The sequence below is a fragment of the Vulpes lagopus genome, chromosome 22 (assembly GCF_018345385.1).
Source record: "Vulpes lagopus strain Blue_001 chromosome 22, ASM1834538v1, whole genome shotgun sequence".
NCBI lineage: Eukaryota > Metazoa > Chordata > Mammalia > Carnivora > Canidae > Vulpes > Vulpes lagopus.
The window spans coordinates 15,156,124-15,184,017 of NC_054845.1; the positions used below are offsets into that span (position 1 = coordinate 15,156,124).

The 27,894-nt window shown below is 38.3% G+C and overlaps 1 protein-coding gene across 3 annotated transcripts in view; it reads left to right on the forward strand.

Moving 5' to 3' along the window:
- Positions 1-27,894, forward strand: part of ADAM23 (ADAM metallopeptidase domain 23) — a 169,339-nt gene that overhangs the window by 110,750 nt on the left and 30,695 nt on the right. For all 3 annotated transcript variants that reach the window (XM_041737549.1, XM_041737551.1, XM_041737550.1), the window contains exons 10-20: positions 4,363-4,434; positions 6,438-6,601; positions 7,528-7,612; positions 8,563-8,653; positions 11,049-11,097; positions 13,221-13,320; positions 17,165-17,239; positions 17,956-18,045; positions 19,308-19,388; positions 25,529-25,579; positions 26,290-26,353. In XM_041737549.1, coding sequence (XP_041593483.1) covers positions 4,363-4,434; positions 6,438-6,601; positions 7,528-7,612; positions 8,563-8,653; positions 11,049-11,097; positions 13,221-13,320; positions 17,165-17,239; positions 17,956-18,045; positions 19,308-19,388; positions 25,529-25,579; positions 26,290-26,353 — 922 coding nt within the window. The remainder of the gene's footprint in view (positions 1-4,362; positions 4,435-6,437; positions 6,602-7,527; positions 7,613-8,562; positions 8,654-11,048; positions 11,098-13,220; positions 13,321-17,164; positions 17,240-17,955; positions 18,046-19,307; positions 19,389-25,528; positions 25,580-26,289; positions 26,354-27,894) is intronic.

Genomic DNA, 27,894 nt, shown 5'->3' on the forward strand with positions numbered 1-27,894 from the left:
AAAGTAAAACTAAACTAGAATAATTAACACCTGTTTTTTTAATACCTTGGAGATTTACTATTGGTTTTAGAATGATCATCCTTGAAATGACTCATCATGCCATCTTTGTGCTAGATGAGGCGGCACAGTTGTTTTGATAACTGTCATCAAGCTCTAATTTTAATTTTTTTTCAAAAGGCAAATTTCTTTAAGGGTTGTAATTGTTCAGGAAGGAAAAATAAATTTGGCACTTTAAATGTAAATTATTTTCAGTGATCACAAAATGTGAAAGTAAGTTTTATCATAAATGGAGATTGCACATTTTTCTTTGTATGAAAAATTATTTCTCATTCATGCAGGAAATAGAAACATTTTGCCTACATTCACATTCAAGCTAATCTCTTTAATTCAGAGTAACCCAATATTGGCTCCCTAAAAAAGGCAGACACCTTATTTTGAGGAAGCCTCGTGTTATCAGTGGCTTTCAATTAGGAAAGGAAAATCCCTCAATTTTGTAGACAGCATCTTGGTAGCTGGCTGGTGGAACCTAATTTGTGAGCCAATTATAGCCTTGATAAGGGTCTGCAAACATTTCTTTGAGCCACTTGAACTTGAGCTAAATATAAATATGAAAAGCCTATTCTAATAGAAAATTGGTTGAAATATTTTAAAGTGCATGAAAAAAAGTTTTGCTTACATTTTTGCTGTATCCTTACATATTCATCAGAGAGTACAAGTATGTTATAACTCAAATATTTTTCAATTTGAACCCTATTTAAAAACCGCTATACTTTATAAGCACGGGAACAAACTCTGAGTTCTCATCAAGAATTGTGATTTATTCGGAATATACATAAACTATTTTATAAGAATTGTTAACTGGAAAAGTTTATCTCCTATCTCAACCCAGAGGAGGCCATTGAATTCCAGCTGTGTGACCTTGGATGACTTCTTTGTCCTCTTTGAACCTCACTGTCCACATTCTAGAATGGGGCTAATAAAACCCACCTCACAGACTTGTGAGGAGCAAATATTTGTTGTAGGAGAGACACTTATAGATCCTAGTAAATCCTAGCTGCTCAAGTAAGTGGAACTTCAAGTGAACAAATCTTGTGGGTATTGCTAGTTGTCCTCTTTTGTGCTTTCTCAGCAGCGGTGGACACGGGTGATTATGCTCCCCTATTTGAAACATTTTCTTCATCTTTTTGTTTCTGTGATGCAACAGCTCTCCTCACTGGCTGTTCCTTCCTAGTTTTGCGCCTCTGATTTCTAGAATTAGGGGAATGCTCATAGCTTGGCTTTGATCTATCTTTTCTTTCTATAGCACTCCCCAACTTGACCACTTCCAGTCTCAATCTTTAAATAATACCATGACTTTAAGGACATCTGGGTGGCTCAGTCGGTTAAGCATGTGACTCTTGGTTTCGGCTTGGGTCATGATCTCAGGATTGTGAGATCGAGCCCCACGTTGGGCTCCAAGTTCAGTGGGAAGTCTGCTGGAGATTCTGTTCTCTCTCCCTTGGCCTCTGCCCCTCCCCTCCTCAAAATAAATAAATACAATCTTAAAAAATATATATCATAATTTCAATTTCATCACCCTCTACTTTATGCCTCTAGCCTCCTGAGTCAGTACTTAACATATCCAACTGTCTACTTGCATTCTGGCTTCAGTATTGAATAATGTGTAACATTTCTAAATCAGAACTTTTGATTCCCTAAATCCTAAGCTTCTCTTCACCTAGTCTTTCTCATTATTTTATTTTTTTAAGATTTATTTATTTATTCATGAAAGAGAGAGAGATAGAGGCAAAGACAGAGGCAGAGGGAGAAGCAGGCTCCCTGCAGGGAACCCGATGTGGGACTCGATCCAGATTCCAGAATCATGCCCTGAGCCGAAGGCAGATGCTCAATCGCTGAGCCACCCAGCGTCCCTCTTTCTCATTATTTTAAATGGCACCACTATTCCCCCAGCTGTGCTAGTTCAACCTGGGAGTCATCTTTTATTATTCTCTTTCTTCACCTTCCACATCCTATACATCACCAAGTCCTGGGATCCCTACCTTCGTAGTGTGTCCACTCACTTCTGCAGATGTCCAGCCTTCATTATCTTTTACCTGGATTCTTGCTTCCATGTTTGACCCTCTCTATTCACTTACCCCACACCAGAGGGAACTTTCTTTAAAGGAAGTAAGAAATGTGGAAATTATGAAATATGAAAAAAGTGAAAAGCATCACGTTTTGATAGATTTCAAAAAAGACCTAATTTTATTAATTTTGCAAACGTGTATTTCATGTTTTCCCATAATCATTATACTACAAAAAGAAGCCTCGAAAGTGGACAAATTAATGTTCAGAAGCAAAATTAAGTTAATTGTATTAGATATATAAGACCACCACCTTAGAATAGGTATCAGTTAATATTTTTCCTTTCTTTTTATGATGTGTGCTTCTGAATGTCGAGACTTTTAACCTTTTCATCACCCCAAAGGGACTTAAGGTTGAGACTTTTGCTTTTACTTTAAAAGATATCTTAGAAATTTTTTATGTGTGGAATTTGCTGGACAACTTAAAATGCTTATCTACAACAACTTCTTTATGCTAGGTTTGAAAACTCTGTTAAAGTGCCTTAAGATTTTTAGATTAATCTGATATTTTTGGGCCAGTTACATGCACCAATTGATGTTTACTATAAAAGAACACAAGAAGACAGTTTAGATCAGATTATGATGCATGGTGGCAGCAATAACATCAAGTCTGAGTCCGTTCAGGCTGCTATAACAAAACACTGCAGATGGTGTCTTTTGAGTAATAGAAATTTATTTCTCACCATATAAGGGCTGATAAGCCCAAGATCATGGTGCCAGCATGGTTGTGTTCTGGTGAGGACCTGCTTCCCAATTCATAGCCAGCACCTGCTGTGCTCCACTTTATCTAGTAGAAGGCGCAAGGGAGCTCTCTGGACTTTCCTTTGAGGCACTAGTCCGATTCATTAGGGCTCCACCTCATGACCAAAGCATTTCCCAAAGGTCCCACCTCCTAAACCATCATTTTGGGAGTTAAGATTTCAACATAGGAATTTGGGGGGATACAAGCATTCACACTATAGCCAGTATTATCAGTTGTAAATGGTGATAAATTAGTGAATGCTATCAATAACAGTACTAATTTATTGCTCCTTTTTCATGGGTTGTCAGTGCATAAAGCATTACAAAAAATAAATATCAAGTATGTAAACATGAAGACACATTATTTGTTTTAAAGAAACATAGTACCCAGGGTGAAGAGAATGAAATGAAGGGAGCCTGACAAACTTATAATGGTGAAAGTGGGCAAAGGAGGGAAAAAAGGAATTTCAGGAGTTTTCAGTGTAGGAACATTTTTAATCTTTATGAAAAATTGTAATTTTAATAATTATGATTAAAAGTAGATTTTGAAGATTTATGGTGCAAATCTGATTTGGTAGTTTTGAGTATATTTTCCTTTTTCCTCAGTAGATGGTGTGATCCCCCTGTCATAGACTTCAGTTTTCTTTTTTTGTTTGTCTTTTTAAAAGATTTTATTTATTTATTCATGAGAGACACAGAGAGAGAGGCAGAGGGGGAGAATCAGGCTGAGGGAGACGCTTACCCACTGAGCCACCCAGGTGCCCCTAGACTTCAGTTTTCAAATGTCCTCTCAAAGATATACTCTGCAGTATTCTTTGTTAAAACTTTAGCCCTCCGGGTGTTGTTATAGAATTGTTCTATTAACTTATTTTTATTTATTTTCTTAAATAATCATAAATAACCATAAACCATCTTAAACTATACATGTACTTCATTTTTCCTTCTTGTCCCTCCTTTGTTCTGACATGGAACAGGTCAAAAGCAAAAGGCTTCATTTGATGGAGGCATTCTTCTGAGAGAATATACTTAGATGTCTAAAATACGCATTCTATGTCATAGACAGTATCTAAAGCGCTGCCTACGAAATTTTCTTGATCTGTATCTGATCTTGAGTTTCAAGGGAGAAGCGTGTCCAGTTGGTACTACATTTCTTGGCTTAGCCTTTACAAAGGTAAACTGTAAAGGTGGTTTCGGTGAAAACAGAGATTGCCTTTGTAGACATTAAGACTGAATTAACAATTTCTCAGGTGTAAAGCTTCTCATACAGATGTCTATAGGTTCTTGCCATACTTGGAGGTGGTACAGGTGTTTTAAATGGAGTTTTGCTTCCTAACAGAAATCAAGTAGAACACCACCATATCCAACATGGCTCAAGTTAAATTGTCTATTTTTAATCCCCATTTGTACTATTGCTGTGAGGTGTCTGCTTTTACTGAATTGTGAAATTTACCAGTAAGTTATGATTTGGTAGTGACTGATTTATCCTTTTCCCCTCCAGTATAAGAAGTATCGCTCTTCTCATGCACACACCAATAACTTTGCAAAGTCCGTGGTCAACCTTGTGGATTCTGTAAGTATCCCAGTTTTCTTGAACCTATTTTTCCAAGACAGAATGTTTATATATTTGTTATTTCCTTATTACTTTAATTCTTCCTTGGGCAAAAGTAAAAATGCCATACTTAAGATCATCTGGCTGAATAATTATTCTAAGTGATACCTAGACCTCTTTGTCTAGAAGGGCAAAAACACTAGAGAAAATTATCTGCTAAAAAGAGCGTCAATTACACTTTGCAAATGAGACTCTGTTAATGATAACCAGTTGAGCCTATTGTCTTAAATATATTGCAAGAGAGCTAATTGAGGTGGAGTAGGTTTGGAGAATATAGGAAATACAAGGTTTTTTTTTTTAAAAAAAAAAACTTCAAATTTATTTTCTTAGTGGTAAATGCTTCAGATTTTATTTCTGGATGACAGAATTAAGTGCAGTCCTCAAAATAAAACTTTTTGAAACAGTAAAATATGTATCTCCCTACAAAGACTTCTAACTCTATAAATCGTTCATATCGGTATTTTCCCCCCTCTCATTTTGTAAATTACAGAGAATAATGGTTAATATTTTCTTCCTTTTTCCTGCTCTAGGTAGAATTCCACAGATGTGAATATTATTTATGTTCCAATACATAGTTCAATTTGGTTAGTCGTAGATTAAATATAACATACTACTTTGTATTCTAATGTAAAGTGCTATTTTGTTCAATTAAATCTATTTTTATCTGATATTTATTGTATGTTCCCTCTTAATTGGGAAAAAAAAACTTTTTATGAATTGCCAACTATCTAAATGATACTTATTTTCTCCAAAGAACTGCCTTCTTTTCTGTCTTTGAAACAGTCCCCCAAACCTTTGATCACTCACAACATATGATAGCTGTAGGCACAGCTGAATAAAGGTATAATACAGGTGGATGGACACAGTGTATCATATAGAGTTAGGATTGAAATTCTGAAAGCCAGTTTACACCTGGTTTATTAATCTTCTGTAATTTCAGCTCTTGTCAGCAGTCATCTCAGAGGAAAACTGAAGGGAATATGGAAAAAAGAATATTAAACACACTTTTTTTTGTTGCCAAAGCTGTTGACTTGGTAGCATCTCTGTGTCCGTCATTCCACTATGGCTGAATAGAGCCACATCTTGCAAAGTGGAATTTTTATTTTGGGTGATCATATAAGGTTCTGAAGCCAACCAACTAATTTTTAAAAGACATCATATTTAACTCGCTTGTTATAAAATCATTATAGCTTCAGATTGACTTAGGCACGATGATATTCCCTTTCTTTGATGTATTCAAAGATCATCCATTATTTTCTGAATTAGCTTGAAAATAGGACAAAATGACAGCAGTCTTTAAAGTTGCTTAATTGTGTAAAATGTTTAGCTTTTGGAGAGAAAGAGAACAGAAAGATGCAATTGAAATATTGCGAGTGATGCCACCCTGTGGTTAGGGGGAAGTGGGTGATAGGAATGTGCTGTGTTCCTCTTTTAGCCAGCTCTTGATTCCCCCACAGTGTTATTTAACGTGTCCTGTCACAGGGCCTCCAAGGGCAAGCCAGCCATGTTGCTGGTGATTGTCCAAGGATTTAGTGATCCGTTCCAGTCCTGCAGGAATGACTGGTCATACTGCACTTAACTCAGAGCCAGTAGGTCAGGCTCCAAACCTGTTACCTCCTGTGAGGTTTGGAAGAGTGATTTTACTAAATCCTGTTTTGAATTTATGTCCAGACTTTAGAATCTTGACATCCCTACTGTCCATCCCCTAGTGAGATACCTGACCAATAAATGTGCTGCTTTGGGATTGAAATAGTGTAGGAGAGGCTGAGTTGTGTGATTATTCTTTCTTCCTTTCTTTTTGCTCTTGAAAATGAGAAAGGGAAGATGATTTTTTATGATGAGCTAATCGTGACCTCATGTTCTCCTCTCACCTCCCCTCCTGTCCTTCCACTGACTCTGAATCACTGATTGTGCATGTTTGACCCAGTGTTTCCTCCTGCACCTGTCCTGTTGTATACCCTCAGATTTACAAGGAGCAGCTCAATACCAGGGTTGTCCTGGTGGCTGTAGAGACCTGGACTGAGAAGGATCATATCGAGATCACCACCAACCCTGTGCAGATGCTTCATGAATTTTCCAAATACCGACAGCGTATCAAACAACATGCTGATGCTGTGCACCTCATCTCGTATGTACCTGCGGTCTATGTGTTGACATTTATCTTTATCCCCTTAATTATATCTGTTAAGTTACACGTCAGTGTGTTGATCTTGAATTGAGTCCTCTCTCTGGTTATCTCAGTAGCAGGGAGGTAAGTTGTCTGGTGCTGGGATGGTAGTTCCGTGGTAGTAAGATTTACCTTCAGAGCACATTCTTACTTTCACACTTTCCATCCTCCAGGTCAACTCATAATTCAAGGTGGCTGCTGGTGCACCAGCCTTTATGATAGGCATCAGGAATACAGGCAGGGAGGAGTGCAAAAGAGCCCTCCTTCCAGCTGAGTGAGCTCCTTTAAAGCAGATATTCTGAAAGCTTGCACATATCCATTTTACCAACAAATCATTTCCTGGCTCTTGGGCACATGCTGCACATAGCTGCAAGAGAGGCCAGGAAATACAGTCTTTTGAGGCGAACCATTGAATAAAATTGAGATTTTTATCATTAAAGGAAAGGATGACCAAACTTTCTTCCGATATAATCAATGGTTTCCTTCTCTGCTCATGGAAAAGCTGTTTTTAGACAGTTCTCCAAGGTTCTATTCTGGAATCAGACCAACCAGAGTCCTCTTTCCTTGTCTCTCACCTTAGCTCTTTACTTCTTTTTCTCTCAGTCTAATCAGCAATATATACTAATTTATACATTTATAGTTTATAATAATCAACCAGTGCTTAGTAGATGCTCAATTAATGTTGCTCAACTGAGATTGCTTCACATCACACAAATTTCAAGATATTTATGACCACATAAATCTAAAGGTGTTTAAAATGTAGTTTTTGATTTCTTGAGGGAGGATGGATTTCGGTGTTCGGTGTAGAAGAGTGAGTAAACCTGTCTTGGGAGAGTTCATGTGATGGTCACTACATTGGTTTTCTGATAGCACTTACTTTTCTTTAGGCGTGTGACATTCCACTATAAGAGAAGCAGTCTGAGTTACTTTGGAGGTGTCTGTTCTCGCACAAGGGGAGTTGGTGTGAATGAGGTAAATTTGATCAGTTTTCTTAAAGTAGAGCTTTATCTTTGCATCTGACCTCTTTCTTCCTTGTGGCCTAGTTTATATCTTTCTCAGGTTTGTTTAAAATGACAGTGACATCGAGAATAAGGTATGAGTGACTTATATTAGTAAATAGAAACCAAAGTGGCTTTTGGTGTTCAAAAAGAGGTATTGCTTCATTTCATAATGATAGTTTTTCCTGTTTATCTGGTAAATGCATGCCAAAGAGTGGTCCAGAGATTTTTTCACCTCTATAGATAAATTTTTATAAACTTATTATTCCTTTCCTGATAATTTTAATCTATAATGCTCTCCCATGCATGTTAGATTTAACTCATTTAAATCAAAGAGTTTAGGATTATATTTAATCAGTATCTTTGTTTTCTCTCTGTGTACATTTTTTATCTTTATGCCTCCTACTTATCTCTCTGTAGAATTCATTGGAACAAATATTTCCTTAGTCTCATTGTTTGGATTCCAGTACCTTCCTTTATATCAAGGAAATCCTTACACCAGTTGGCAACAGCATCCAAAAAGCTGAACCAACTATCTCTAAACCCTGATTGATGCCAGAATGTATTATAAGGTTATCCCCATAGCCATCATCATTCAGTCAAGACCTCTCTTGGCATATTTGTAGTAAGTTGAATTTATTCTTGGTTTGGTGTGAGTTGAATCAGGGCATAGCCTTTTATGGCTTGTGTTTTATGTTTCCATGTGAGAGCATCAAGTTCTGAGAGATGCCACATAGTAAGAGAGGCTTTCTGCTTTTTGGGCCCAGCTACAAGAAAGAAGCGATAAGGAGCATATGCCATCTTTTGATGCTGTGAGGCTCTACTTAGGGAACTGAGATGATATGTAATGTTGATCAAGAAATAATAACTAGCTTTGTGCACTCTCTCAAATGTCTCCCACACACTTTCAACTCTGAAAAACAGTATGGTCTTCCAATGGCAGTGGCACAAGTATTATCGCAAAGCCTGGCTCAAAACCTTGGAATCCAATGGGAACCTTCTAGCCGAAAGCCAAGTATGTACATTGACCTTCTTATTCACTCTCATGTGCCATTCTGTCTGTATACTGCATGTCCAGTCAATAAATAAATTTTTTTCATTCCTAACTCATTATAGTTTAATTGTAATATACCTTCTTCCTCTTAAAAGATTATCAAGTGAGCAATTTAAGGTAATTCTTAATCTGTTTGGGTAGTAGATATTTCCCCTTAAAAATTCATAAAATCATACTCATTTTCTCAGAGCAGGAGTAGCTCTTTCTCACATCACAGAGTGTTGAGGTTTGGCAGGGGATGAATACTCACCCTCTGGATTCTAAGCAGTGGAACGTAGACACTAGGTGCCAATAAAGTTCCGTTGTGGAGTTAGTAATAGTATAGCTGAATCAGGAAATAGCTTAGGTCTAGTGTCAAAAGGAGCTCCAACTCTAATTAAACTTCCCCACCTACCTACCTCTAACTGAACTCACCCACGTGGTCCCATCAGAAAGGTTCAAGAAGAATAAGCCTCCCTCCAGGCGGCCCTTCCCTAGGGCCCTTTAAGCCTGGAAGCAGGTGGTAGAGGATAGCCCTCTAGTGGGCAGGCAGTGCCAGGAGGGAGTCCAAACAGGGCCTCAGATCCCATCCAGTGGAAAAATGCATCCAGTGACCACTGGTGTCACTCTCTTCATTAATCAGAGGAGGGGAAGATGGAAAGATAGGGCTGAGCTTCCAGTGGCAAAGTATCCAAGGCCCACAATGGTTTTAGGAGTCCATGAAAAATTTCAATTTCTTTAAAAATCAGAGTAAAATCCAACTTGGATTATATTCCTCTTTAGACTAACAAACTAGTAAAATACAATTTCAAATACTTTTTTTTTTTTTTTTTTTTGTGGCATGAGGCAAAAGTTCCTAGGACCCACAAAAGTCATACGATCTTGTGGAAAGGAAGACTGTGGTATTCCTTCAAATTATTCTAAGTGAAAGTCTGCTCCCCTCTGTGAAAATATCAGATGCCAAAAGTAAAGGTCTCCCTGCCCACCTCAGCAACCCAAGGAAGAAAAGGACAAAATTCTTCTGTAACTTTATCCTACGTTTTATGCCTTTTTGACTACTATCAAATAATTGTCTGTCATTAATGCATAGTGTTATGGAAACTTGAAACAAAATACGTATCCAGGGTCTTCTCGATTCTCTTTATGGGCATATTAATTCATCACTTTATGGGTATATGAAGTCTGGTGGCATTTAGCAAATATCCACAAACTTTCGTTTATTAATATCTTGCTCAGGGTATTTGCTTTCCCAAGGAAACACATAATACACTTTAAAGGAGGTATTTGGGTTTCAGCAGCTGGGATAGATGGCTTGAAAATCAGAGGAGAGTAGGGCCAGATTTCTGACCTTGTTTGAGAACCCTGGGGCCAGGGAGAGGCCAGTGCTGGGGTCCGCTGAGGGATGTTACCAAATTGGGTGAGGGGGTGGGGTGAGAAGTAGTGGTTCAGGCCCAATGCCTGGAGTAGTTCCTTCCTAAAATGTTTTAGTCCTTTATGAATTGTTTGTTTAGGTAGATAGTTCATTAGTTCTGAACTTTGACTTTCAAAGAATCCATTCAGAAGTCCCTCTTTTAAAAATCTTTGTCTATGATAGGAAAGAGAATAGAAAAAAATAAATGGAAAGCATAGCCCATCACAACATCAATATGTCAGTCTCTGGCATCTATGTTGAGTTTGTGATTGTTGTTTAGTTTAAATGACTATTTGTGCTTTTATTTTAGAATGTTCTCTTTTCCTAAAACTTTTAGCGGAGGGTCCTTCACATCTCTGGCTGAACCTCACTGGGATTCTAGCAAATGGGATTCTCTCCTGTAACCTCCAGGGTGCTCTGTTGGGGAAGTTTCAGTGGTGACTCATTACATCTGTGCAATAGAGCTTTACAGCTCACTGAGTGCACACCTGAGCTTATCTTGTGTGAACCCCCGGAACCACTGAGAGATAGGCAGAGAGGCTGTTCCCCATTTTCCAGGTGGGAATATGGGAGACCCAAGAAATACTAAGTCACTTGCCTGCAGGACTCTCACTGGGTAGAACTTGGACTAGAACTCAGGCTTTTTGTTTCTAGACCAGGCTACTTTCCATTACACATTGGAAATAGGAACTTTATTGAGTTTTCTGAGTCACAAATATGAAGGGAGGGATAGTTTTATTTCTTGTCAGCTGTTGTCTTAGGAAATAACCTATACTTCTGGAAAAGATATAAAGAAAATTTGATTTAATGGAAATAGTTTTTGTTTGGTGGGATTTTACATTCTGTATCTACAAGACACAGAATTGATAAATAAGGAATTATCTCCAGAGTTGCAATGCAAATGAAAGATGTGACTTTTGTTGTTTCTCTTTTCTTCTGTTGCTTTTTATTGTTTCATTGGTCTAGAGTGTGACTGCACAGAATCCTGGGGTGGCTGCATCATGGAGGAAACAGGGTAAATTTTCATTTTACCTGCATTTGATATAGGCCTTTCACTGACATTGCTGCATATAATTAGATGCAGAGTCTCTCAGGTACTGGTCTTGTAGGCTCAGCACTCAGTATAAATTCAGTCATTAAATATCTGATATTTTAAAAATGAAAGGACTAATTCACCTTATATTTTCATTTTTTAGTTAAAGTTGTTGATAAGAGAGTAAAATATAATAACAACTTCTACTTCTGTTAACCTTTAAAGAAAGCACATTATTAAATGCTTCTAAGTTTAGTAGATACATTAATTTTTTAGTGCACTTAGAATAAGAGCCAGTTGTCTGCCTGAAGCAGTCCGTGAAAATCAATTTAGTCGTCAATTTATATTTTAAAGAAGTCACGAATAGCCGTGTTTGCTGTAGGAAAAATTGTACTGTACTGTTTATATAATCAATACAGCATTTTTTTAAAGACAGATTTATTGTGTCTAAATTAGGTATCTTCTATTGATAGACATTTGAACATTTCTCACCTATCTCCTCTCTTCTTATGAGGATGCTTTGAGAACAGAGCCACTGCCCTGGAGCTGCTGTTGCATCTGTGAGCCAAGGCCTGGAAACATTGCCCCCGGCCCCTGCCCCCATGGGGGCCATTCACCGAAGGGTCCCTAAGCTAGAGCCCACTCCTACTAGATGGAAGAGGTTTTCCCACCCATGTGTCTCTCCTGCTTCTTGTGCCTATGCCAGATATCTGTTCAACACATCGCCCATTTCTGGTCCTCCCCCTATTCTGAGGAGCCCCAGAAGCCAGAAGCCCTGACCTACTAGTATAACGAGTCCCTTCCTACTCCTCTACCAGGAGTCCTGCTCGTGGGGAAAAGGGGAGCGTGAGCGTGAGGGTTTGCAGAGACACTCAACCATTCTGCTGGCTGCTTTAAAACATATGTTTCTAGAAATGTGGTTTAAACATGAAACTGTTAGTGTGCATGCTCCCCTTGTTTTTGTACCATAATTTACTAACATTATGGCTTAAACAACATTTTTGAGAACTACAATATAGTAGGAAGGTAACACCATTTATAGTATTGCTTCTCTAGGGAGGCACCGTCTGTCTTCTAAACTCCCAGTTTTCAAATGAATTTTTGGACTGACCGCCCAGAAGATATAATAAAACTATTTAAGGTTTACATATATTTTCTCGAGTATGCATTTCCACATAGTTCCTTTAGGAGATTACTGTCAACGATGGCAAAAACTTTTCCTACTTCCATATACTACCCTCATGCATCAGGATACAAAAAACTTTTAGATTACATCCTAGAGTAAGTGGCCTGTCACTCTCAAATCAAGTACTATGATAAACACACCCAAGGAATCAGTGTGTATGATTCAGTTTAACCTCGACCATGTGTATAACATCTTCCTGTGTACTGACATAGAGATAGTTTGATTAATTGAATTGCAAACAGGCTCATACTATATTCCTAAGTCATGAGTATGTTTGAAGTTGAGCATAAAAATTAGAATTACCTAATTCTAATCAGAAGGAACTTAAGCCTAATTCTGTTTTTACTGTGTGTATATGGGCAAAAAACAGATATCCACATATCCGTGTACATATTTGTGTCTGTGTATAAAAACAGTATAATACTTCTCTTTAGATTTCCTTGTTTGCCTCAGTGGTGTTGCTGATGCCTGCATTATATAATCTTTAATAGATTGTCACAATTCCTTCCTCTAAGTAGAATCTAGTAGGTTCCCATGCATCTTTTATTCAGGACAGAGGCCAAAAAGTGCTTGCCTTTACTGAGACTGAGCAAATAAAAATGACCACATTTTAAAATGTAGCCTAGGTGAAGAACTTTTGTGATAAGCTCTCCAAAACGCTTCCAAGCCCAGGCACAGAAGGGCTTGGCTGCTGAGGAGGTGATAACCTGGCTCCCAATCTGTGGTTTTCTTAGACTATTTTTATAAGTTCTACCACACATACTTATTTGGCAATTTGAACATAAATGCCTTGTCAAAATTTGTGTGGAATCATCTAGATCCAGAGTGAACATTTTGTTCTAATTCAAGGGTTTTAATTTTCTTCTCTGATGACTGCTTTTGGTAAATTATTTACATAATTGATTCTTTATTTTCTCAGGGTGTCCCATTCCCGAAAGTTCTCAAAGTGCAGCATTTTGGAATATAGAGACTTTTTACAAAGAGGGGGTGGAGCCTGTCTTTTCAACAGGCCGACAAAGGTTAGTAACTCAGAAAGTGTAATTATTTCTCTGGTTCTTCTTCTTCCTTTTTTTTTTTTCTTGCTTTTGAGAAATGTGTTTGATGTACATAACATTTATGAAAGCAACAACCTTCGTGATCATATCCACCTCCGATCTGCTCAGGATCTAGTCACAAATCTATTATGGGAAAAGACTTAAAAGTCATTCTTGCATTTTATCTTTGTGAAATGTTGAAAAGTAGCTCTGTGCCTTAATAAAACTAGTTGCAAAAAGGCATATTTATTTACAATAGAACACTGCCAAATGTCAGATACTTATCTTAGAAAATAGGTTTTTCTGGGATCCCTGGGTGGCGCAGCGGTTTAGCGCCTGCCTTTGACCCAGGGCGCGATCCTGGAGACCCTGGTCGGGCTCCCGGTGCATGGGGCCTGCTTCTCCCTCTGCCTATGTCTCTGCCTCTCTCTCTCTCTCACTGTGTGCCTATCATAAAAAAAAAAAAAAAAAAAAGAAAATAGGTTTTTCTTTGGTGGGGGGTTGTCAGATTAATATTTATTATAAAAGCCATTATCATGTTGAAATCTGGTCCTGCTTAAATGAATGATAAAATCATGGTTTTGCTACTGTGAATCTGATTTTTCAGCGCTAGCTGTACCCCTCCCACTTTGTCCTCTAAACAAAGAAACAAATGCCCTTCAATTAAAACATCTTTGAAATTTACACGTTAGGATTTTCATCCTGCTGCTTAGAGATTGTGAGTTAGATTAAGGGATATTGCTTCAACCCATTTCTCTGACAAAAATTCCATATTCCACTGACATCTCTTTAAGGGTATAACTATTCCCAGGCTTTTTTTTTTTTTAAGATTTTATTTATTTATGCATGAGTGACACACACACACACACACAGAGGCAGAGACACAGGCAGAGGGAGAAACAGGCTCCATGCAGGGAGCCCGATGCAGGACTCGATCCCAGGACTCCAGGATCACGCCCTGGGCTGAAGGCAGGCACTAAACCTTTGAGCCACCCAGGGATCCCCAATTCCTTGGCTTTTTAAAAAATTTTTTTGAGTGGTCTATTCCCCTAGACAGGAACTATTATGAATATCGGCTAGCCAAAAAATAGCCCAAGTTATTTATGGATCTCATAAATACATATGTGTATTTATTATTTGTTATATAGTCTCTTTGTGTGGGAAGGTCCATGATGTCAACTGGCATTTCATCAGAATTCATATATACAGCGTCACAATCCTTATCCATCATTCCTTAGTTCAGAAAGGTCTGAAAATTGAAAGTGTTTTTTATGAGTTTGCAGAAAACACGTCAGGCAGTAAAACTTCTCCTGGACTGAAAACTTTTATTATCCTTCATTGTATAAATATTCATAAGTATTACTGCAGAAATATAAATGTTTTTGATTAGAGGGTGTGCACCAGGCCCCTCAGGGCTATTACATAGAACATGGTAAATGCATCATACTTTTCTAAAATCTAGCAAAGCCAGAATTTTCAAATTCACTGGCCACAAAGCTTTTGCATAAGGGACTGTGGACCTCTAGTAGCGTGTTTGAAAATGAATCACTCAACAGGCAAAAAGACAGGATTGCTGCTCATTAGCAGATGGTATAGAGATTCTAACATTACACATTTCATATTTCTTTTGAAAATACTACTTCATAAATCAAATATAGTCCATTTGCTATACAAAATGTTTAATGCTCTATGAATTGAAAGAACAGTGAAATCATACTAACTTAAAAAAAAAATCAGTGACTGGTGTGGATAACTAACAGAATAATTTACTCCTCTCCTTATCATTAAGTGATACTGCTGTAGTCAAGGGACTGTAGTTTGATGCCTGACATCTCTATAAAATCTCAATGAGTCTGCAGAAAAAGAAACAGGAATTTTAAGGTGACCTTGCACCATTAAATTCAACCGCCTGCCTTTCATGGCATTGATCTCAGTGCAACAGAAATCTGAAAACTTCAAAGTGTTCAAAATGGGAGAGATGAGTAGTAATGAATCAATGTGAACTGCTGGCATTTATGAATTAAAGTGTACGTGATTGATTTTTACCTGCCTTGCGTCTCACCAGTCAATTATAATATAGCATCTTGCCTGGGAGCACAGCACTCAGTCCTCAGGTTTCTAGTGTGTGTGGAAGGGTCCATCATTAGATTTCTGCAATTGCCTGTGAGTAGAAAGAAAATTATTCCAGTAGCTCAGAAACCAAATGAAAATAGCCCTATATCTTCAGTTTTAAAAGTTAGTAAATACGGATTTATTTTTTTCAGCTACATGGTAGAATGATTTTTTTTTAAAGGAAGCCCCCGTGGATTCCAGTGGAATAGTTTATATGTATGTATCAAAGAACTGACCTTTTCCAAGTGCTTTTTTAGTCAATGAATGTATGCATGCACGGTTTACATGGTTTTTTCACATTACTTGCCTGCCTTGTCTCTGTGCTGTGGGACTCTCCCCACCTGCTGTGTTTTCCACCTGGTTTGTGATAGAGGCCTGCCGCAGGATGGAAGGAGGGTCCTAAGAATGAGATCTAGCATTTGGCTCCATGTGAGGCCTAATAGGAAGTGCTAGCCATGGTCCAGTCTGAACTTGCCATTTCCATTTCCTCCTGACTGCTGATGAAATACCACAGAGATGAGGACTGTTGATGTTACTTGTGGGACTTTCCTATGGAGGAATAACCTGAAAAACTTTCTTGCTTTGAGTAAGAGTTTTCCCTTCCTCAATGTGGAGGGAGAATCAGGTCTTCCTCAGGTGGGCTTGGAAGGCAACCCTTCCCTTGGGGTGTGTATGCTGGAGGAGGAGTCTCTCTTGCCCTCTCATACTCCTGGCTTTGAGCGTTTTGGTTGGAATGTGCTGTTCCAGTCTTCATCCAAGTGTGATAGACACACACAGGGAGATCTTGCTTCAGCTGACAGAAAATGGGAATGTTTCTCATGAACACTCACTGCCTCCACAATTGTTTGCAATATAGTTTGTCTGGCAAACTATAGCACTAGTCAAGTGGATTATTCTAGAAATTTGACTCTTCCATTGCTCCAGGAATGATCGAGAGATTTCTATACATCGGTGCATATGTCTGCACAATTATTTATTTATTTTTAAAGGTTTTATTTATTCATGAGACACACAGAGAGAAGGAGGCAGAGACATAGGCAGAGGGAGAAGCAGGCTATCTGCAGGGAGCCTGATGCAGGACTCGATCCCACGACCCCAGGATCATGACCTGAGCCAAAGGGAGATGCTCAACCACTGAGCCGCCCAGGTGCCCCATCTGCACATTTATTTAATATGCTTTAGACAGTGCAGTTTTCCTTTCAATGAGAGTGATGGGCATGGATTCCCAGCAGCACCTTTTCTAAGCTTATTTGCTTTTTCTTGATTGTATATATTACATTCAGCTCTGACCGAAACATTTTTATCTTTTTGACAATTTTTGTTTTCTCAGCTACCTTGAGATAAGTCAGTAAATTAGATATCCGTTAGTCTTAGCAATTGCATCTTTGCCCCATTAGCAAGTATGATAAATGATCTATTCGTTTTGACAGCTAATTTCCATTAATAAGTAATTCTAATGGTAGAGGTCATCTCTGGAGCCCACCTCCAGAGAATCCTCCAAGAAATATTACCCCATTTGGAATACGTTTTTAGAAGTGTTATTAATAAGTGAACAGTGCTACCCACACAGATATCATCTGTAAGATGCCGTCACAGCAAATCACAGAAGAATATCACATGATAGCTGATTATAGGGCCATGTATGTGGCCTGATTGGTGTGTTGGTTTTCTGTGATAAATTAAAATGTTTTTCCTTTGTCTTCCTAACCTCTTTCAGCTATTTGAACCCACAGAATGTGGAAATGGATATGTGGAGGCTGGGGAGGAATGTGACTGTGGTTTATTACATGTGGTAAGTATAAGAGATCTTTCCTACCTTCAAACCAGCTCCTCCCCAGAGCAAACAAGAATAGTGAGAAGCCTACACTGTCCTTCCCTTGGTCTTACTGCTTTTCTTTCTCATCTCTCTCATCAATGCCTAATCCCAGCTCAGACATGTTAGAGATAATCAAGTTCTTATGGCCCTGTTTGAAAAAATACCTAATGGGTTCTTCTAATCAAATCTCCTACCTCCTAAAAATCCATAGCTCATATCCATCCCATTCAGATTATACCAAATCACGAAATATTCTTTCCATGGTGTGTATTATTTTTGTCTTTATAAAACTAGATAGAGTCTTGGGGCACCTGGCTGGCTCAGTTGGTAGAGCATGCAACTCTTGATCTCAGGATTGTGAGTTCGAGCCCCATGTTGGATGTAGAGATTACTTAAAAATAAAATATTTTTTAAAACCCCCAAATGAGATAGAGTCTTAAGAAAGAGCTAACGGAAGGTGATGTACCTGCTAAGAAATAAGCTCACTTTTTGGGAGAGAAGCCCTTTCACAGAAGATCATACTTTGCTGAAAAATATGGCAGGAAGGAATTTTATCATTGTTTAAAGTGACTACTTCCTGAAATGCTTGCTAGTTATTGTGCAAGTCTCCTCTTGTGGATTATACATAAGTCACATGTAAAGAGAGGGTTGAATGACCAGCCTCACTTACTCACGTGGAATGTCTCCCCTAGGAATGCTATGGATTATGCTGTAAGAAGTGCTCTCTGTCCAATGGGGCCCACTGCAGCGACGGGCCCTGCTGTAACAGTACCTCATGTCTTGTGAGTCACCCGACACTTCTGTCTTTCCTTTTCGAGGACGTATTAGCTAAATATCTCACGGTGTACATAGAGGAGTTGTAGATCTGGCCACACATTTGTTGATTGATGTGTCCCTCGCAGTTTTGTAGAATCCATAAAGCTACCTAAATTCTGTAGGTCAAAACATTTACCTTTGCTATGGTTCACTATCAACTATCCTGTCCTTCCAACCTTGAGAGTTGCCCTGCTAATGAAGATGAAAACCACATTAGATGGTTGAAAGGATGGTTGAATAGAAGAGGGACAATTCCTAGGGTCTTTTAAAATAATATGGCCTACTTATAACATTTTTCTTTACATTTATTACAATGTATATGTACATTTATTTTGGACCTAATTTATTTTTGGACCATGAACATAAAACCTAGTGCTCACATTTTTATGTGTGGTTTTTAAAAAAATCTCCTGTAAAGGCAAGAAAGCAAGATAAGGAAATAATATTCATCTATTTGCTTATATGTGTATATATAGAGCTAATGCATGTGGACACAGTTAACTTCCACTGTAGAACCTCCAATTTTTGAAAAGCCATTTTTAAAATATTCCTTTTTCTCATTTGCTGACCCTCTAATGTTGCTTCTAACTATAAAGTAAAATGATTTTATTATTTTATTCAATGCCAAGAGGTCTTATGGTATTTTAAGAAATTCTAGCTTGGTTGCCTTATGTTCCCCACCAGATTATAAGTTGCTTGACATCATTGGTCTCTTTCCTTCATCTTTTACCCACCCCTTCAATGTGATTGGTGTCACTGAAAGGAGTTCATATGAATTCACTGCACTTTGATTGTGTATATTTAGCTAAAGCAAGATTAACATTAAGATTATCATGAACAAGCTAACAGATATAATTAGTGAAGCTTGGGTGTGTATATCAATCTTCAGAGAGATCTTAAATGTTCATATTTTAGTGATTTGCTCTTTTGTTTTAAACCATAATACTGTATCTTCTTTACATAATTGCTGTTACCTTGTTTTCCAGAAGTAATACTCTGAGACCATGGGTTTTAAAATCTGAACATTTAATGCCTTGCTTAATGATGCATATTTACTACACAGAGTGGTATCTGGGCCTTGTCTCTATTCTGCAGCTAACTTGCTAATTCATAAAAAGAGTTTGGTGATGGTTATGAGAGAGTATCCAAATTATTGGTGAATATAACAATGCTAACTATTGGAAATATTAATTAACACAAGTTCTTAATATTGAATTTTGATTTGCAGTTTCAGCCACGAGGATATGAATGTCGGGATGCTGTGAATGGGTGTGATATTACTGAATATTGTACTGGAGACTCTGGCCAGGTATGACAAACCAAGTTTTTAAAAAATACATTTGACTTGCAAATATTGTACACATTGGAAAGCGTTCAGTTGGGCTACATATAGAAATATGATTTGGTTTCTTTGCTTTTTGTTTTACTTCACTTTGTTTTCTAGTAATTTCTGGATCTCCACCATGCGTTGATTTTAGGAACATTTGTTGTGTTTCCTGGACCTAAATCTCTTTCTTCTTTCAAATTTCTCCTTCATAATTAGTTCCCATTATGTGGTTTCTCCCCAACGAATTTATGTTCCTTTCAGTCCCCACATCTAAAATGGTATGTTCACACTGATGAAGAATTAATGTACTATTTTCAAACATTTTTAAGCCACAGGGCACTTTCTTTTAAGAAAAAATTTGTTAGATGCCTGCTGTAGAAAGTAGAGAACAAGTAGCGCTGCTCTGATTGAAGAGGGAGCGGGAGCAGGTGTCCCCCTCTCAGTTCTGGTCTCCAACTGTTTCCCATTTACATTTTCCTGGCATCATGGTCCATATGGTTTGGCGTGGTCTTCTTCACATTAAAAATTATTGTAACATTATAATTAATGTTGCCTACTAGCATTCCTTCTTTGTACAATTTTTTATGTTTAAAAAATTTATATCACATTATTTTAAGTCTTTATTTTTCATTCAAATGAACATTCATTGAGCACCTGCTGTGTGTCAGCACTAAAAAAAACAAGTTTTGTTTTAAACCATACTACTGTATATTCTTTACATAACTGCCATTACCTTGTTTTCCAAAAGTAATACTCTGAGACTGTGGGTCTTAAAATCTGCACAATTTAATACCTTGGTTAATGATTCATATTTACTACAGAGAGTGGTATCTGGGCCTTGTCTCTATTCTGCAACCATCTTGCTAATAAAAAGAGTTTGGTAAATGTTGGGATATAGTAGGGAATAGGATAGGCAAGTTCTTGCACTTATGGAACTTACATTCTGCTGGGTGGAGAAATAAGTGAATAAAAATATCCAATAGTGGTATGTGCTAAGGTAAAATAAGTTGAGATGTGAGGTGGGGGGCTTTAGGTGGGGTGGTCAGGTGTATTTTCCTGAAGAAGCTGGCATTTAAGTAGAAGGGTAAATAAGGAGGAGCTAGTCAGGAAACAGCTAGTAAGGAAGCTTGGCTTAAGAAATGGAATGAAAGCAGGGATTACCAGAGAGTAGTAGAAAAAAAATCAAGAGTAAATAAGGTATTAGGGCAATTAGGGAATAGGTAAGGATTTTGGATTTTATTCTACTTTTATTTTTGCACTGACATTACTTCAAAACATTGTTCAAAAACATTTTCCTGTATTATTACACAGTCTTTATAAATACCCTTTTTACAATTGCATGAGAGTCTATCATATGGATTTATGAGTTGACTTGTGACTTCTTATCCAGTGGTGGATATTTAGGTTGTTGACAGTTTTTCATTATTGTAATTAGTATGGCAGTGAACACCTGTATGCATCTTTAAGAATGTTTGTTATTCAGGATTCGCTCCTTAGGATAAATTGCCCAGAAATGAATTTATCTACCGCTGGATATTATGGTTTCCACGGGGCTCCCAATAAATAGAGTACAGTGGGAGGTCAAAATACCATTTTTTAAAATACCATTTTTCATATTGAAAATGGCCACGTTGAAAGCCGTAACTTCATATGAGAGCTAAATGAGCCTCTTAATAGATCCCAGATTCAGGCTGTAGGAACAGGTTATTGACAAAAGTGGGTCTGGAGTGACTTCTTGCAAAAATGGCTGTTGTCTTGTGTGTCTTGGAGGAGCAGTGACGATAGTCTAATGCACATGAGTAGGCAGGAAATGAGTGGCAACAGCAGCCGAAGGGCCAGTATTTCTTCCCGAGTTTGTCAATCAATCAGTCACTCTACTTGCCCTCAGGGGGAAGCGAGTATAGGAGCAGAGTAACTGGAGTAGCACTCTGTGCTCTTCACTGGAAAAAAGCAAAACAAAACAAGAAGAGAGGGACACAAAAGTGTCTAACTAACTTTTTTGAAAGTTCTTGATGTATATTATCTGAGATTCAATTCAGAGGGACCTTTCTAAGGATGTGATGCAGAGAAATAGTGTTCAGGCTATTCTTTATTGATTTTTATGCATATCTGTTTCTTCCATTTAGATATGTAAATTGGTTTCTTTGCAATTTTCCTAGAATATAGTGAAAGGGTGTAAGAATTGTGGGTTCTATGTTTTGTGCCAAGTTTTATGTTTTGTGACAATCCTGACATACTGTTTCCATGAGTTATATTTTTAGTTCTGTAGAATACTACTATTCTTACACCCATCATATATAGTTTGGGTTCTATGTGTTCAGCTCTTTTCAAAGTACAGTTTTTTCACTTTTCAGCCTTTAATTCCTTTTTTTTGTTTTTTTTTATAAATTTATTTTTTATTGGTGTTCAATTTGCCAACATATAGAATAACACCCAGTGCTCATCCCATCAAGTGCCCCCCTCATTGCCCGTCACCCAGTTACCCCCCCCCCCCCGCCCACCTCCCCTTCTACCACCCTTAGTTCATTTCCCAGAGTTAGGAGTCTTTCATGTTCTGTCTCCCTTTCTGGTATTTCCCACTCATTTTTTCTCCTTTCCCCTTTATTCCCTTTCACTATTTTTTATATTCCCCAAATGAATGAGACCATATAGTGTTTGTCCTTCTCCAATTGACTTATTTCACTCAGCATAATACCCTCCAGTTCCATCCACGTTGGAGCAAATGGTGGGTATTTGTTGTTTTTAATGTCAGCCTTTAATTCCTGAATTGCCATAGAATTTACTGGAAGTAAGGCTTTTATAATGAGGGCTCTATGTTCAACTTAATATTCTATTGTCTAAATTTTTTAAATGTTCTTTTTTTAAAGAGAGAGAGAGGGAGCGAAAGCAAGCAGGGGGAGAGAGATAGACAAACAGACTTCACACTGAGTCTGAGCCCGATGCGAGGCTCAGTTTTGGGACCCCAAGATCATGACCTGAGCCAAAATTGAGAGTTAGAGGCTTAACTGACTGAGCCACTCAGACACCCTAAAACATTCCTTTTGCTTTATGTATGTAAGGTGAAAATTGTACTGTTAAATTAATTTCTCAGTAGAGAATTAAAATATTAGAATAGCATGTTCTTTTAGCAATAATTTCCTTATATGACCAGAATCCTCCTGACATAGATAATGGGAGTAGAGGGAATTAAGATCCCCCAGAATTCTTCTGTTTTGTATCAGGCATTGAGCTTTGAATTTAATGGATACTGATTATGATTAGGATCTCTGAGAACCTCTGCATCTCTGAGAATCAGTGTCATTGGCAACATTCTGACTTTGTCTTGTTCCTCATGTCTTTCCTAAATTTTGAGATTATCATTTACTGATGCCTCTGAGCTACTTTGTAAATTCAGTTTCTCACAGAATAAACAATACTTGTGCAACTGAGAGAAATCCTTGGCAAACAATACTGGATGATATAATAAAAATGTATTTTTGAAAGATGTGGGAAATGTTTCTTGTTAGCACTAAAAAATATGTCATCTATATGGGTGATATAACACAATTTAAAATAAGCACATTTAAATGCTACTGCACTGTTGAAGTCCTGCCTCGTGTGAACCTTCCTGCACAGCATGAAAGTGGGGGCTGGAATGGTATTTAGAGACTGAATCCAGAGCTCTAGTCACATGCAGAATAAAGTCCGCAGATTTATGGTCCTTTTGTTTTCAGTGTCCCCAGACGATGTAAGACATTCCATAATTTCCCATGTTAAACATTTCAGTGATCAGCAATTTGCTTTCATTAGCCTAAAAACTAAAAATAAATTGATTAGAAATCTTGCGTGTAGCTGTAACAGTTTACAGTAGGGGCTTTTTTTTTTTTTAATTATTGAAGAGCTCTACAAAATTTTTTTAATTGAAACATCACAAAAGTCAACTATCATATAATTTTAGACCCTGATAGACCCATTCTAGTAGCAACATTTCTTTTGCATTTTTGTCTGGTGTGATTGTATTCGTCTTGGAGTAAGTGAATAATTAATGTTAGTTGATTAATAAGATAATGACTGCATTTTCAGTGGATTTGGATAGATGAAAGAGTCCACTTGGATCTCTGTTTCTGTGCCTTTGGCCCACTGTGGCAGGTTTTAAAAAGGAGCTGATAATTATGTCCTTTAAGTAGTCACCATCAGATTGATTGAAAAGCTGTGGCGAATGAAAGCTTATATGAAAGTCAGTTATTCTTTAGAAAGATGTAAGACGAAAGCATTTTATCTAAAAGTGTTCCTTTGTAAGTTAGTGCTTCTTAGTAATTGCAAATTCTAAATTAGTTCTATTACCTTTCTGTAGTGAACTTGATAAACAGCTTGATATGTGCAGAGTAACTTTTTTAAAAAGATTTTATTTATTTATTTGAGAGAAAGCACAGAGGGAGAGGGAAAAGGAGACTGACCTCGATCCCAGGACCCTGAGATCACGACCTGAGACAAAGGCAGATGCTTAACCAACAGAGCCCCTCCGCCCAGGCACCCAGAACAGAGTAACTTAATTGTGTCTGAATGGGTCATTCATTTTTTCATCCAGTTGGCCGATAGTAGCTGAGCACCTACTCAATAATAATGGAGCCCAGTTTTGTTCTCGATGCTAGGGAGGCAGCAAGGAACAGCACATACTATCCCTGCCTGCATGGAGCTCACATTGGGGTGGGGACAATACACAAATAAGTAGCATAGATGAATATGAGATGTTAAATCTTATGGAGAAAAAAAAAACAGGAAATAGAGAATGCCAACATGGGGAGGATTACAGTTTTTGAAAGCAAACCATGCAGAAATCTGGGGGGGAGGGGGAGATTGAAGGAAGAGCAAAGGCAAGAGGCTGTGGCATAGAAGCAAGCCTGGCACGTTCACAGAGCATCGGATCAGTGATGGCAGAGTAGCAAAGAGACCAGAGAGAGGATGGAGATGGGGGGATGGCAAAGTGCATATCACGTTGAACTTTTAAGTCCCTCAAGTATGTTGGGAAGTCATCAGGCAGAGGAGCAACATGATGTGGTTTATGATTTTAAAAGGACGCTCCAGTAGCTGTATAGACTAGGGTGCAAACGGGGCAATCAGTTGGAGGCTGTTGCATAATACAGGTGAGACAGGATGGTGGATTGGACTGGGGGTTAGCAGTGGAGAAGGAGAAAAGTCATCAGATTGTGACTATATTTTGAAAGTAGACCTAGTAGGATTTGTTGATGGACTGGAAGGAGGGTGTGAGAGAAAGAGAAACAGAGGATGACTTCATGGTTTGGGGCCTGGCCAGTTGGGAAAGCAGAACTGTCCTATCCTGAGAGCTGAAGACTGGGGGGAGACCCTGGTGCCTATTGCTGTGTTTCTCACTCATTTACCTGTATATTGCTTTTTTCTTTGCATATTTGTTTTGAACACTGTACTAGCTCCTCTGACTTGTACTGTCTTCAGCTCTCTCAAATATGGCCAATAAAATGCATAGAGAGTAAATATTTTAATTCATTTAGAGTAACTTTCTGATAAAATGAAGTGTACTTTTAAACAATGACTTGATAAATAGACCTGGAAAAAGCAATAACCATCCCGTCACGATTGTTCTAGTAACACGTCTGTAGTCAGAGAGGTCAGAGATGTAATGGAGATGCAGCACTCACACTGAGTTGAAAGAGTATTTCTTCTTTTTCAGTAATGTGGCCTCTAGGTGAGCATCACGGGTGTCGAATGCAGATTTGACATTTCACAGGGCTGAGAGAGGTCTCGTGGGTTAGTTCCCGAATGTTCCCCGCCTGCATAACAAGCTGATTCATGCCCTTCGTTGTCCATTTTGATTCCTTCTACTTTTAACTCTGTAGGCAAGTGAATATGTAAGTTCTGATTCTAGTCCATCTCATGGAAGCCAGAGAAATAAAAAGAAGTACTCACCGCATGGATGAATTTATTATGTTTACCAGTAATAGAAGAATTAGTTTGGATAACCTACTGAAGGGGTTACTCATGTTTTTCTAGACATTCCCAATTATATATTCACCATGCTTGCTTTTTTTTTTTGCATTTTTATATATTGTACACATAATCTGAAGGTACTTATGTTGAATGTTAACTAAATACATTGTATTTTTCAGTGCCCACCAAACCTTCATAAACAAGATGGTTATGCATGCAATCAAAATCAGGTATGCTGGGCTATGAGTTTTAAGTATAATTTTAAAAGGATTAGTTTAGGAGGTTTTTTTTTCCCCCTTTCTGATGAATATAACTTTGAAGAGAAATTACAACTCAAAGAACAATAAATTATCGCAGTGGACGGCTAATTCAGTGTTGCTGCACAGCATATCAAATACTAAATATAGTATTATATTTAGCCCTGGTGACAAATTGTCCAGATTGAGGGCAAGGAAAAAAATATAATGACTAAAGAATTAGGAATCCAATTTATCGAGTTGTGATCATCTTTCAGTAATGTCAGCCTATTATGGGAAAATATGAGTGTTATAATGTGCTATAATAGGTGATAATGTGGTTTTTTCTTTTCTGAAGCCATGTTATGATGTAGCACTCATACCCAAAAGGAGCTAAAAATCATTTTGGAATGGCCCAAGGAAGTGTACCTACTTTTGTTTTTCATAAAATTTAAAATTTCCGATTACTTTTGACTTAAAAGAGCTGTACTGTGAGGTCTGTTGTGAGTTTTAGAATTTAACTGTCGGTGGTGCCTCCCTTACGATGGATGTTTGGGATTTTTATTTTCACTGTGAAAATACTGGGGTATGGCATTGAAAAAAAATCAACTTACCTAAAACAGCAAAAGGAGACCATGCAGTCCAAACCTGAGGGAAATGAAAGTGGCTGCGTGGGCCCTTCTGATGTGTTTCTCTGTCCCCAGGGCCGCTGTTATAATGGGGAGTGCAAGACCCGGGACAACCAGTGTCAGCATGTCTGGGGCACGAGTAAGTCATGTTTTCCTGCTTGGTGATTGCATGTGGGTTTCTCTGCACATTACCCTGCTCTGCCAGTCTTGCTGAAGACAGGTTCAGCGTGGAGTGATGTTTTTATTTTATTTTAAGATTTATTTATTTATTTTAGAGTGGAAGTAGGGAGGGGCTGAGGGAGAGGGAGAGTCTCAAGCAGACTCTCTGAGTGTGGAACCTGACGCAGAGCTCAATCTCATGACCCTGAGACCATGACCTGAGCTGAAACCAAGAGTCACATGCTCAACTGACTATGCCACCCAGGCGCCCCCGGAGTGATGTTTTTTTAAAAAAAATCTAGGAAAGGGTGAGAAAAGAGAGAACTGTGAATCACAGTCACAAAACCCCAGAAAATGGTTGTTCAAGCTGGGGACTTGTCATCAGAACCAAGCCATGTCCCTCAGTGATGTGGCTGTCAGAGAAGAGATGTCACTTGCAAAGATTGGGTTCAGTGTGGCAGTCATGTTCAATATCCAGCCACTTGTGTGATTCACTATGTACCTTGGATTTTACCATTACCCCTCAGATTAGTCTTCTGTTCCTTTACCCCAGTGAAGTACCAGACTTATTTCTTAAATTCTGTAATTTTATCATCTCAGTTTTGAAGGGAAGAAATGAGGTCCTTCCAGAGGTGTAGACCCAGAGATTTGGGTACATGGTCCTGGCTCTCAGTATATGCCCTAAATGTTAATGCACATACTCTTTTTTTTTTTTTTTAAGATTTTAAAACATTTTATTTATTTGAGAGTGAGTGAGCTAGCTTGAGCCGGGGGGCGGGGGGAGTGGTGCAGGGAAAGGAAGACTCCCAGCTAAGCGGGGAGTCCATCTAGGACCCCAGGATCATGACCCAAACCAAAGGCAGATGCTTAACTGACTGAGCCCCCCACCCCCCCCGCCAGGCACCCCGAGGCCCAGACTCTCTTCCTGACATTGACTGTGCCTGTCCTGTGAACTTCAGTTCTTTGGGCCAGACAATAGCAGAGAGATGGGTCTGTCTTACTGGCTGAAACTGGGTCACCCCCAGAGAAAAAGAAAGCCCACAGAAGGAGAACAGAGCCCCTGCAGGAGTATTTCAGTGTTTGGCAAAATATCATTTAACTGAATGATTTATTTTCAGTGCTTCAGTTTTGACAGAGAATAGATGATAGAGGCATATTGTCTTTTAAAAGGCTTAAATACCAAAACCCAAGTGTTGACATAAAATCTTAATTGCCTAAGATTTTTATAATATCTTTTAATACTAGGGTAAAACAAGCCTACGGATCTTTCTTAGTTTTCCATGTGCTACTTCCCTAATTCCTGCCGATGGCCATTCCTCTCTTCCTCCCTCAAACCCACCAAGCACTAGGAGTCCGTTTGTTTCTCAAGTTAAAAACAGCAGCTTGCTAGAACTGTCCTGGAGTAGCTTGCAAGAGCCAAGTGTTAAATTTTGAGGAATTTCAGAAGCCTGTGGCCATCACATTGGTAGCTTGAGATTAGCCCTGTGTTATACCAGAGACATTTACATGATGGCATTTACA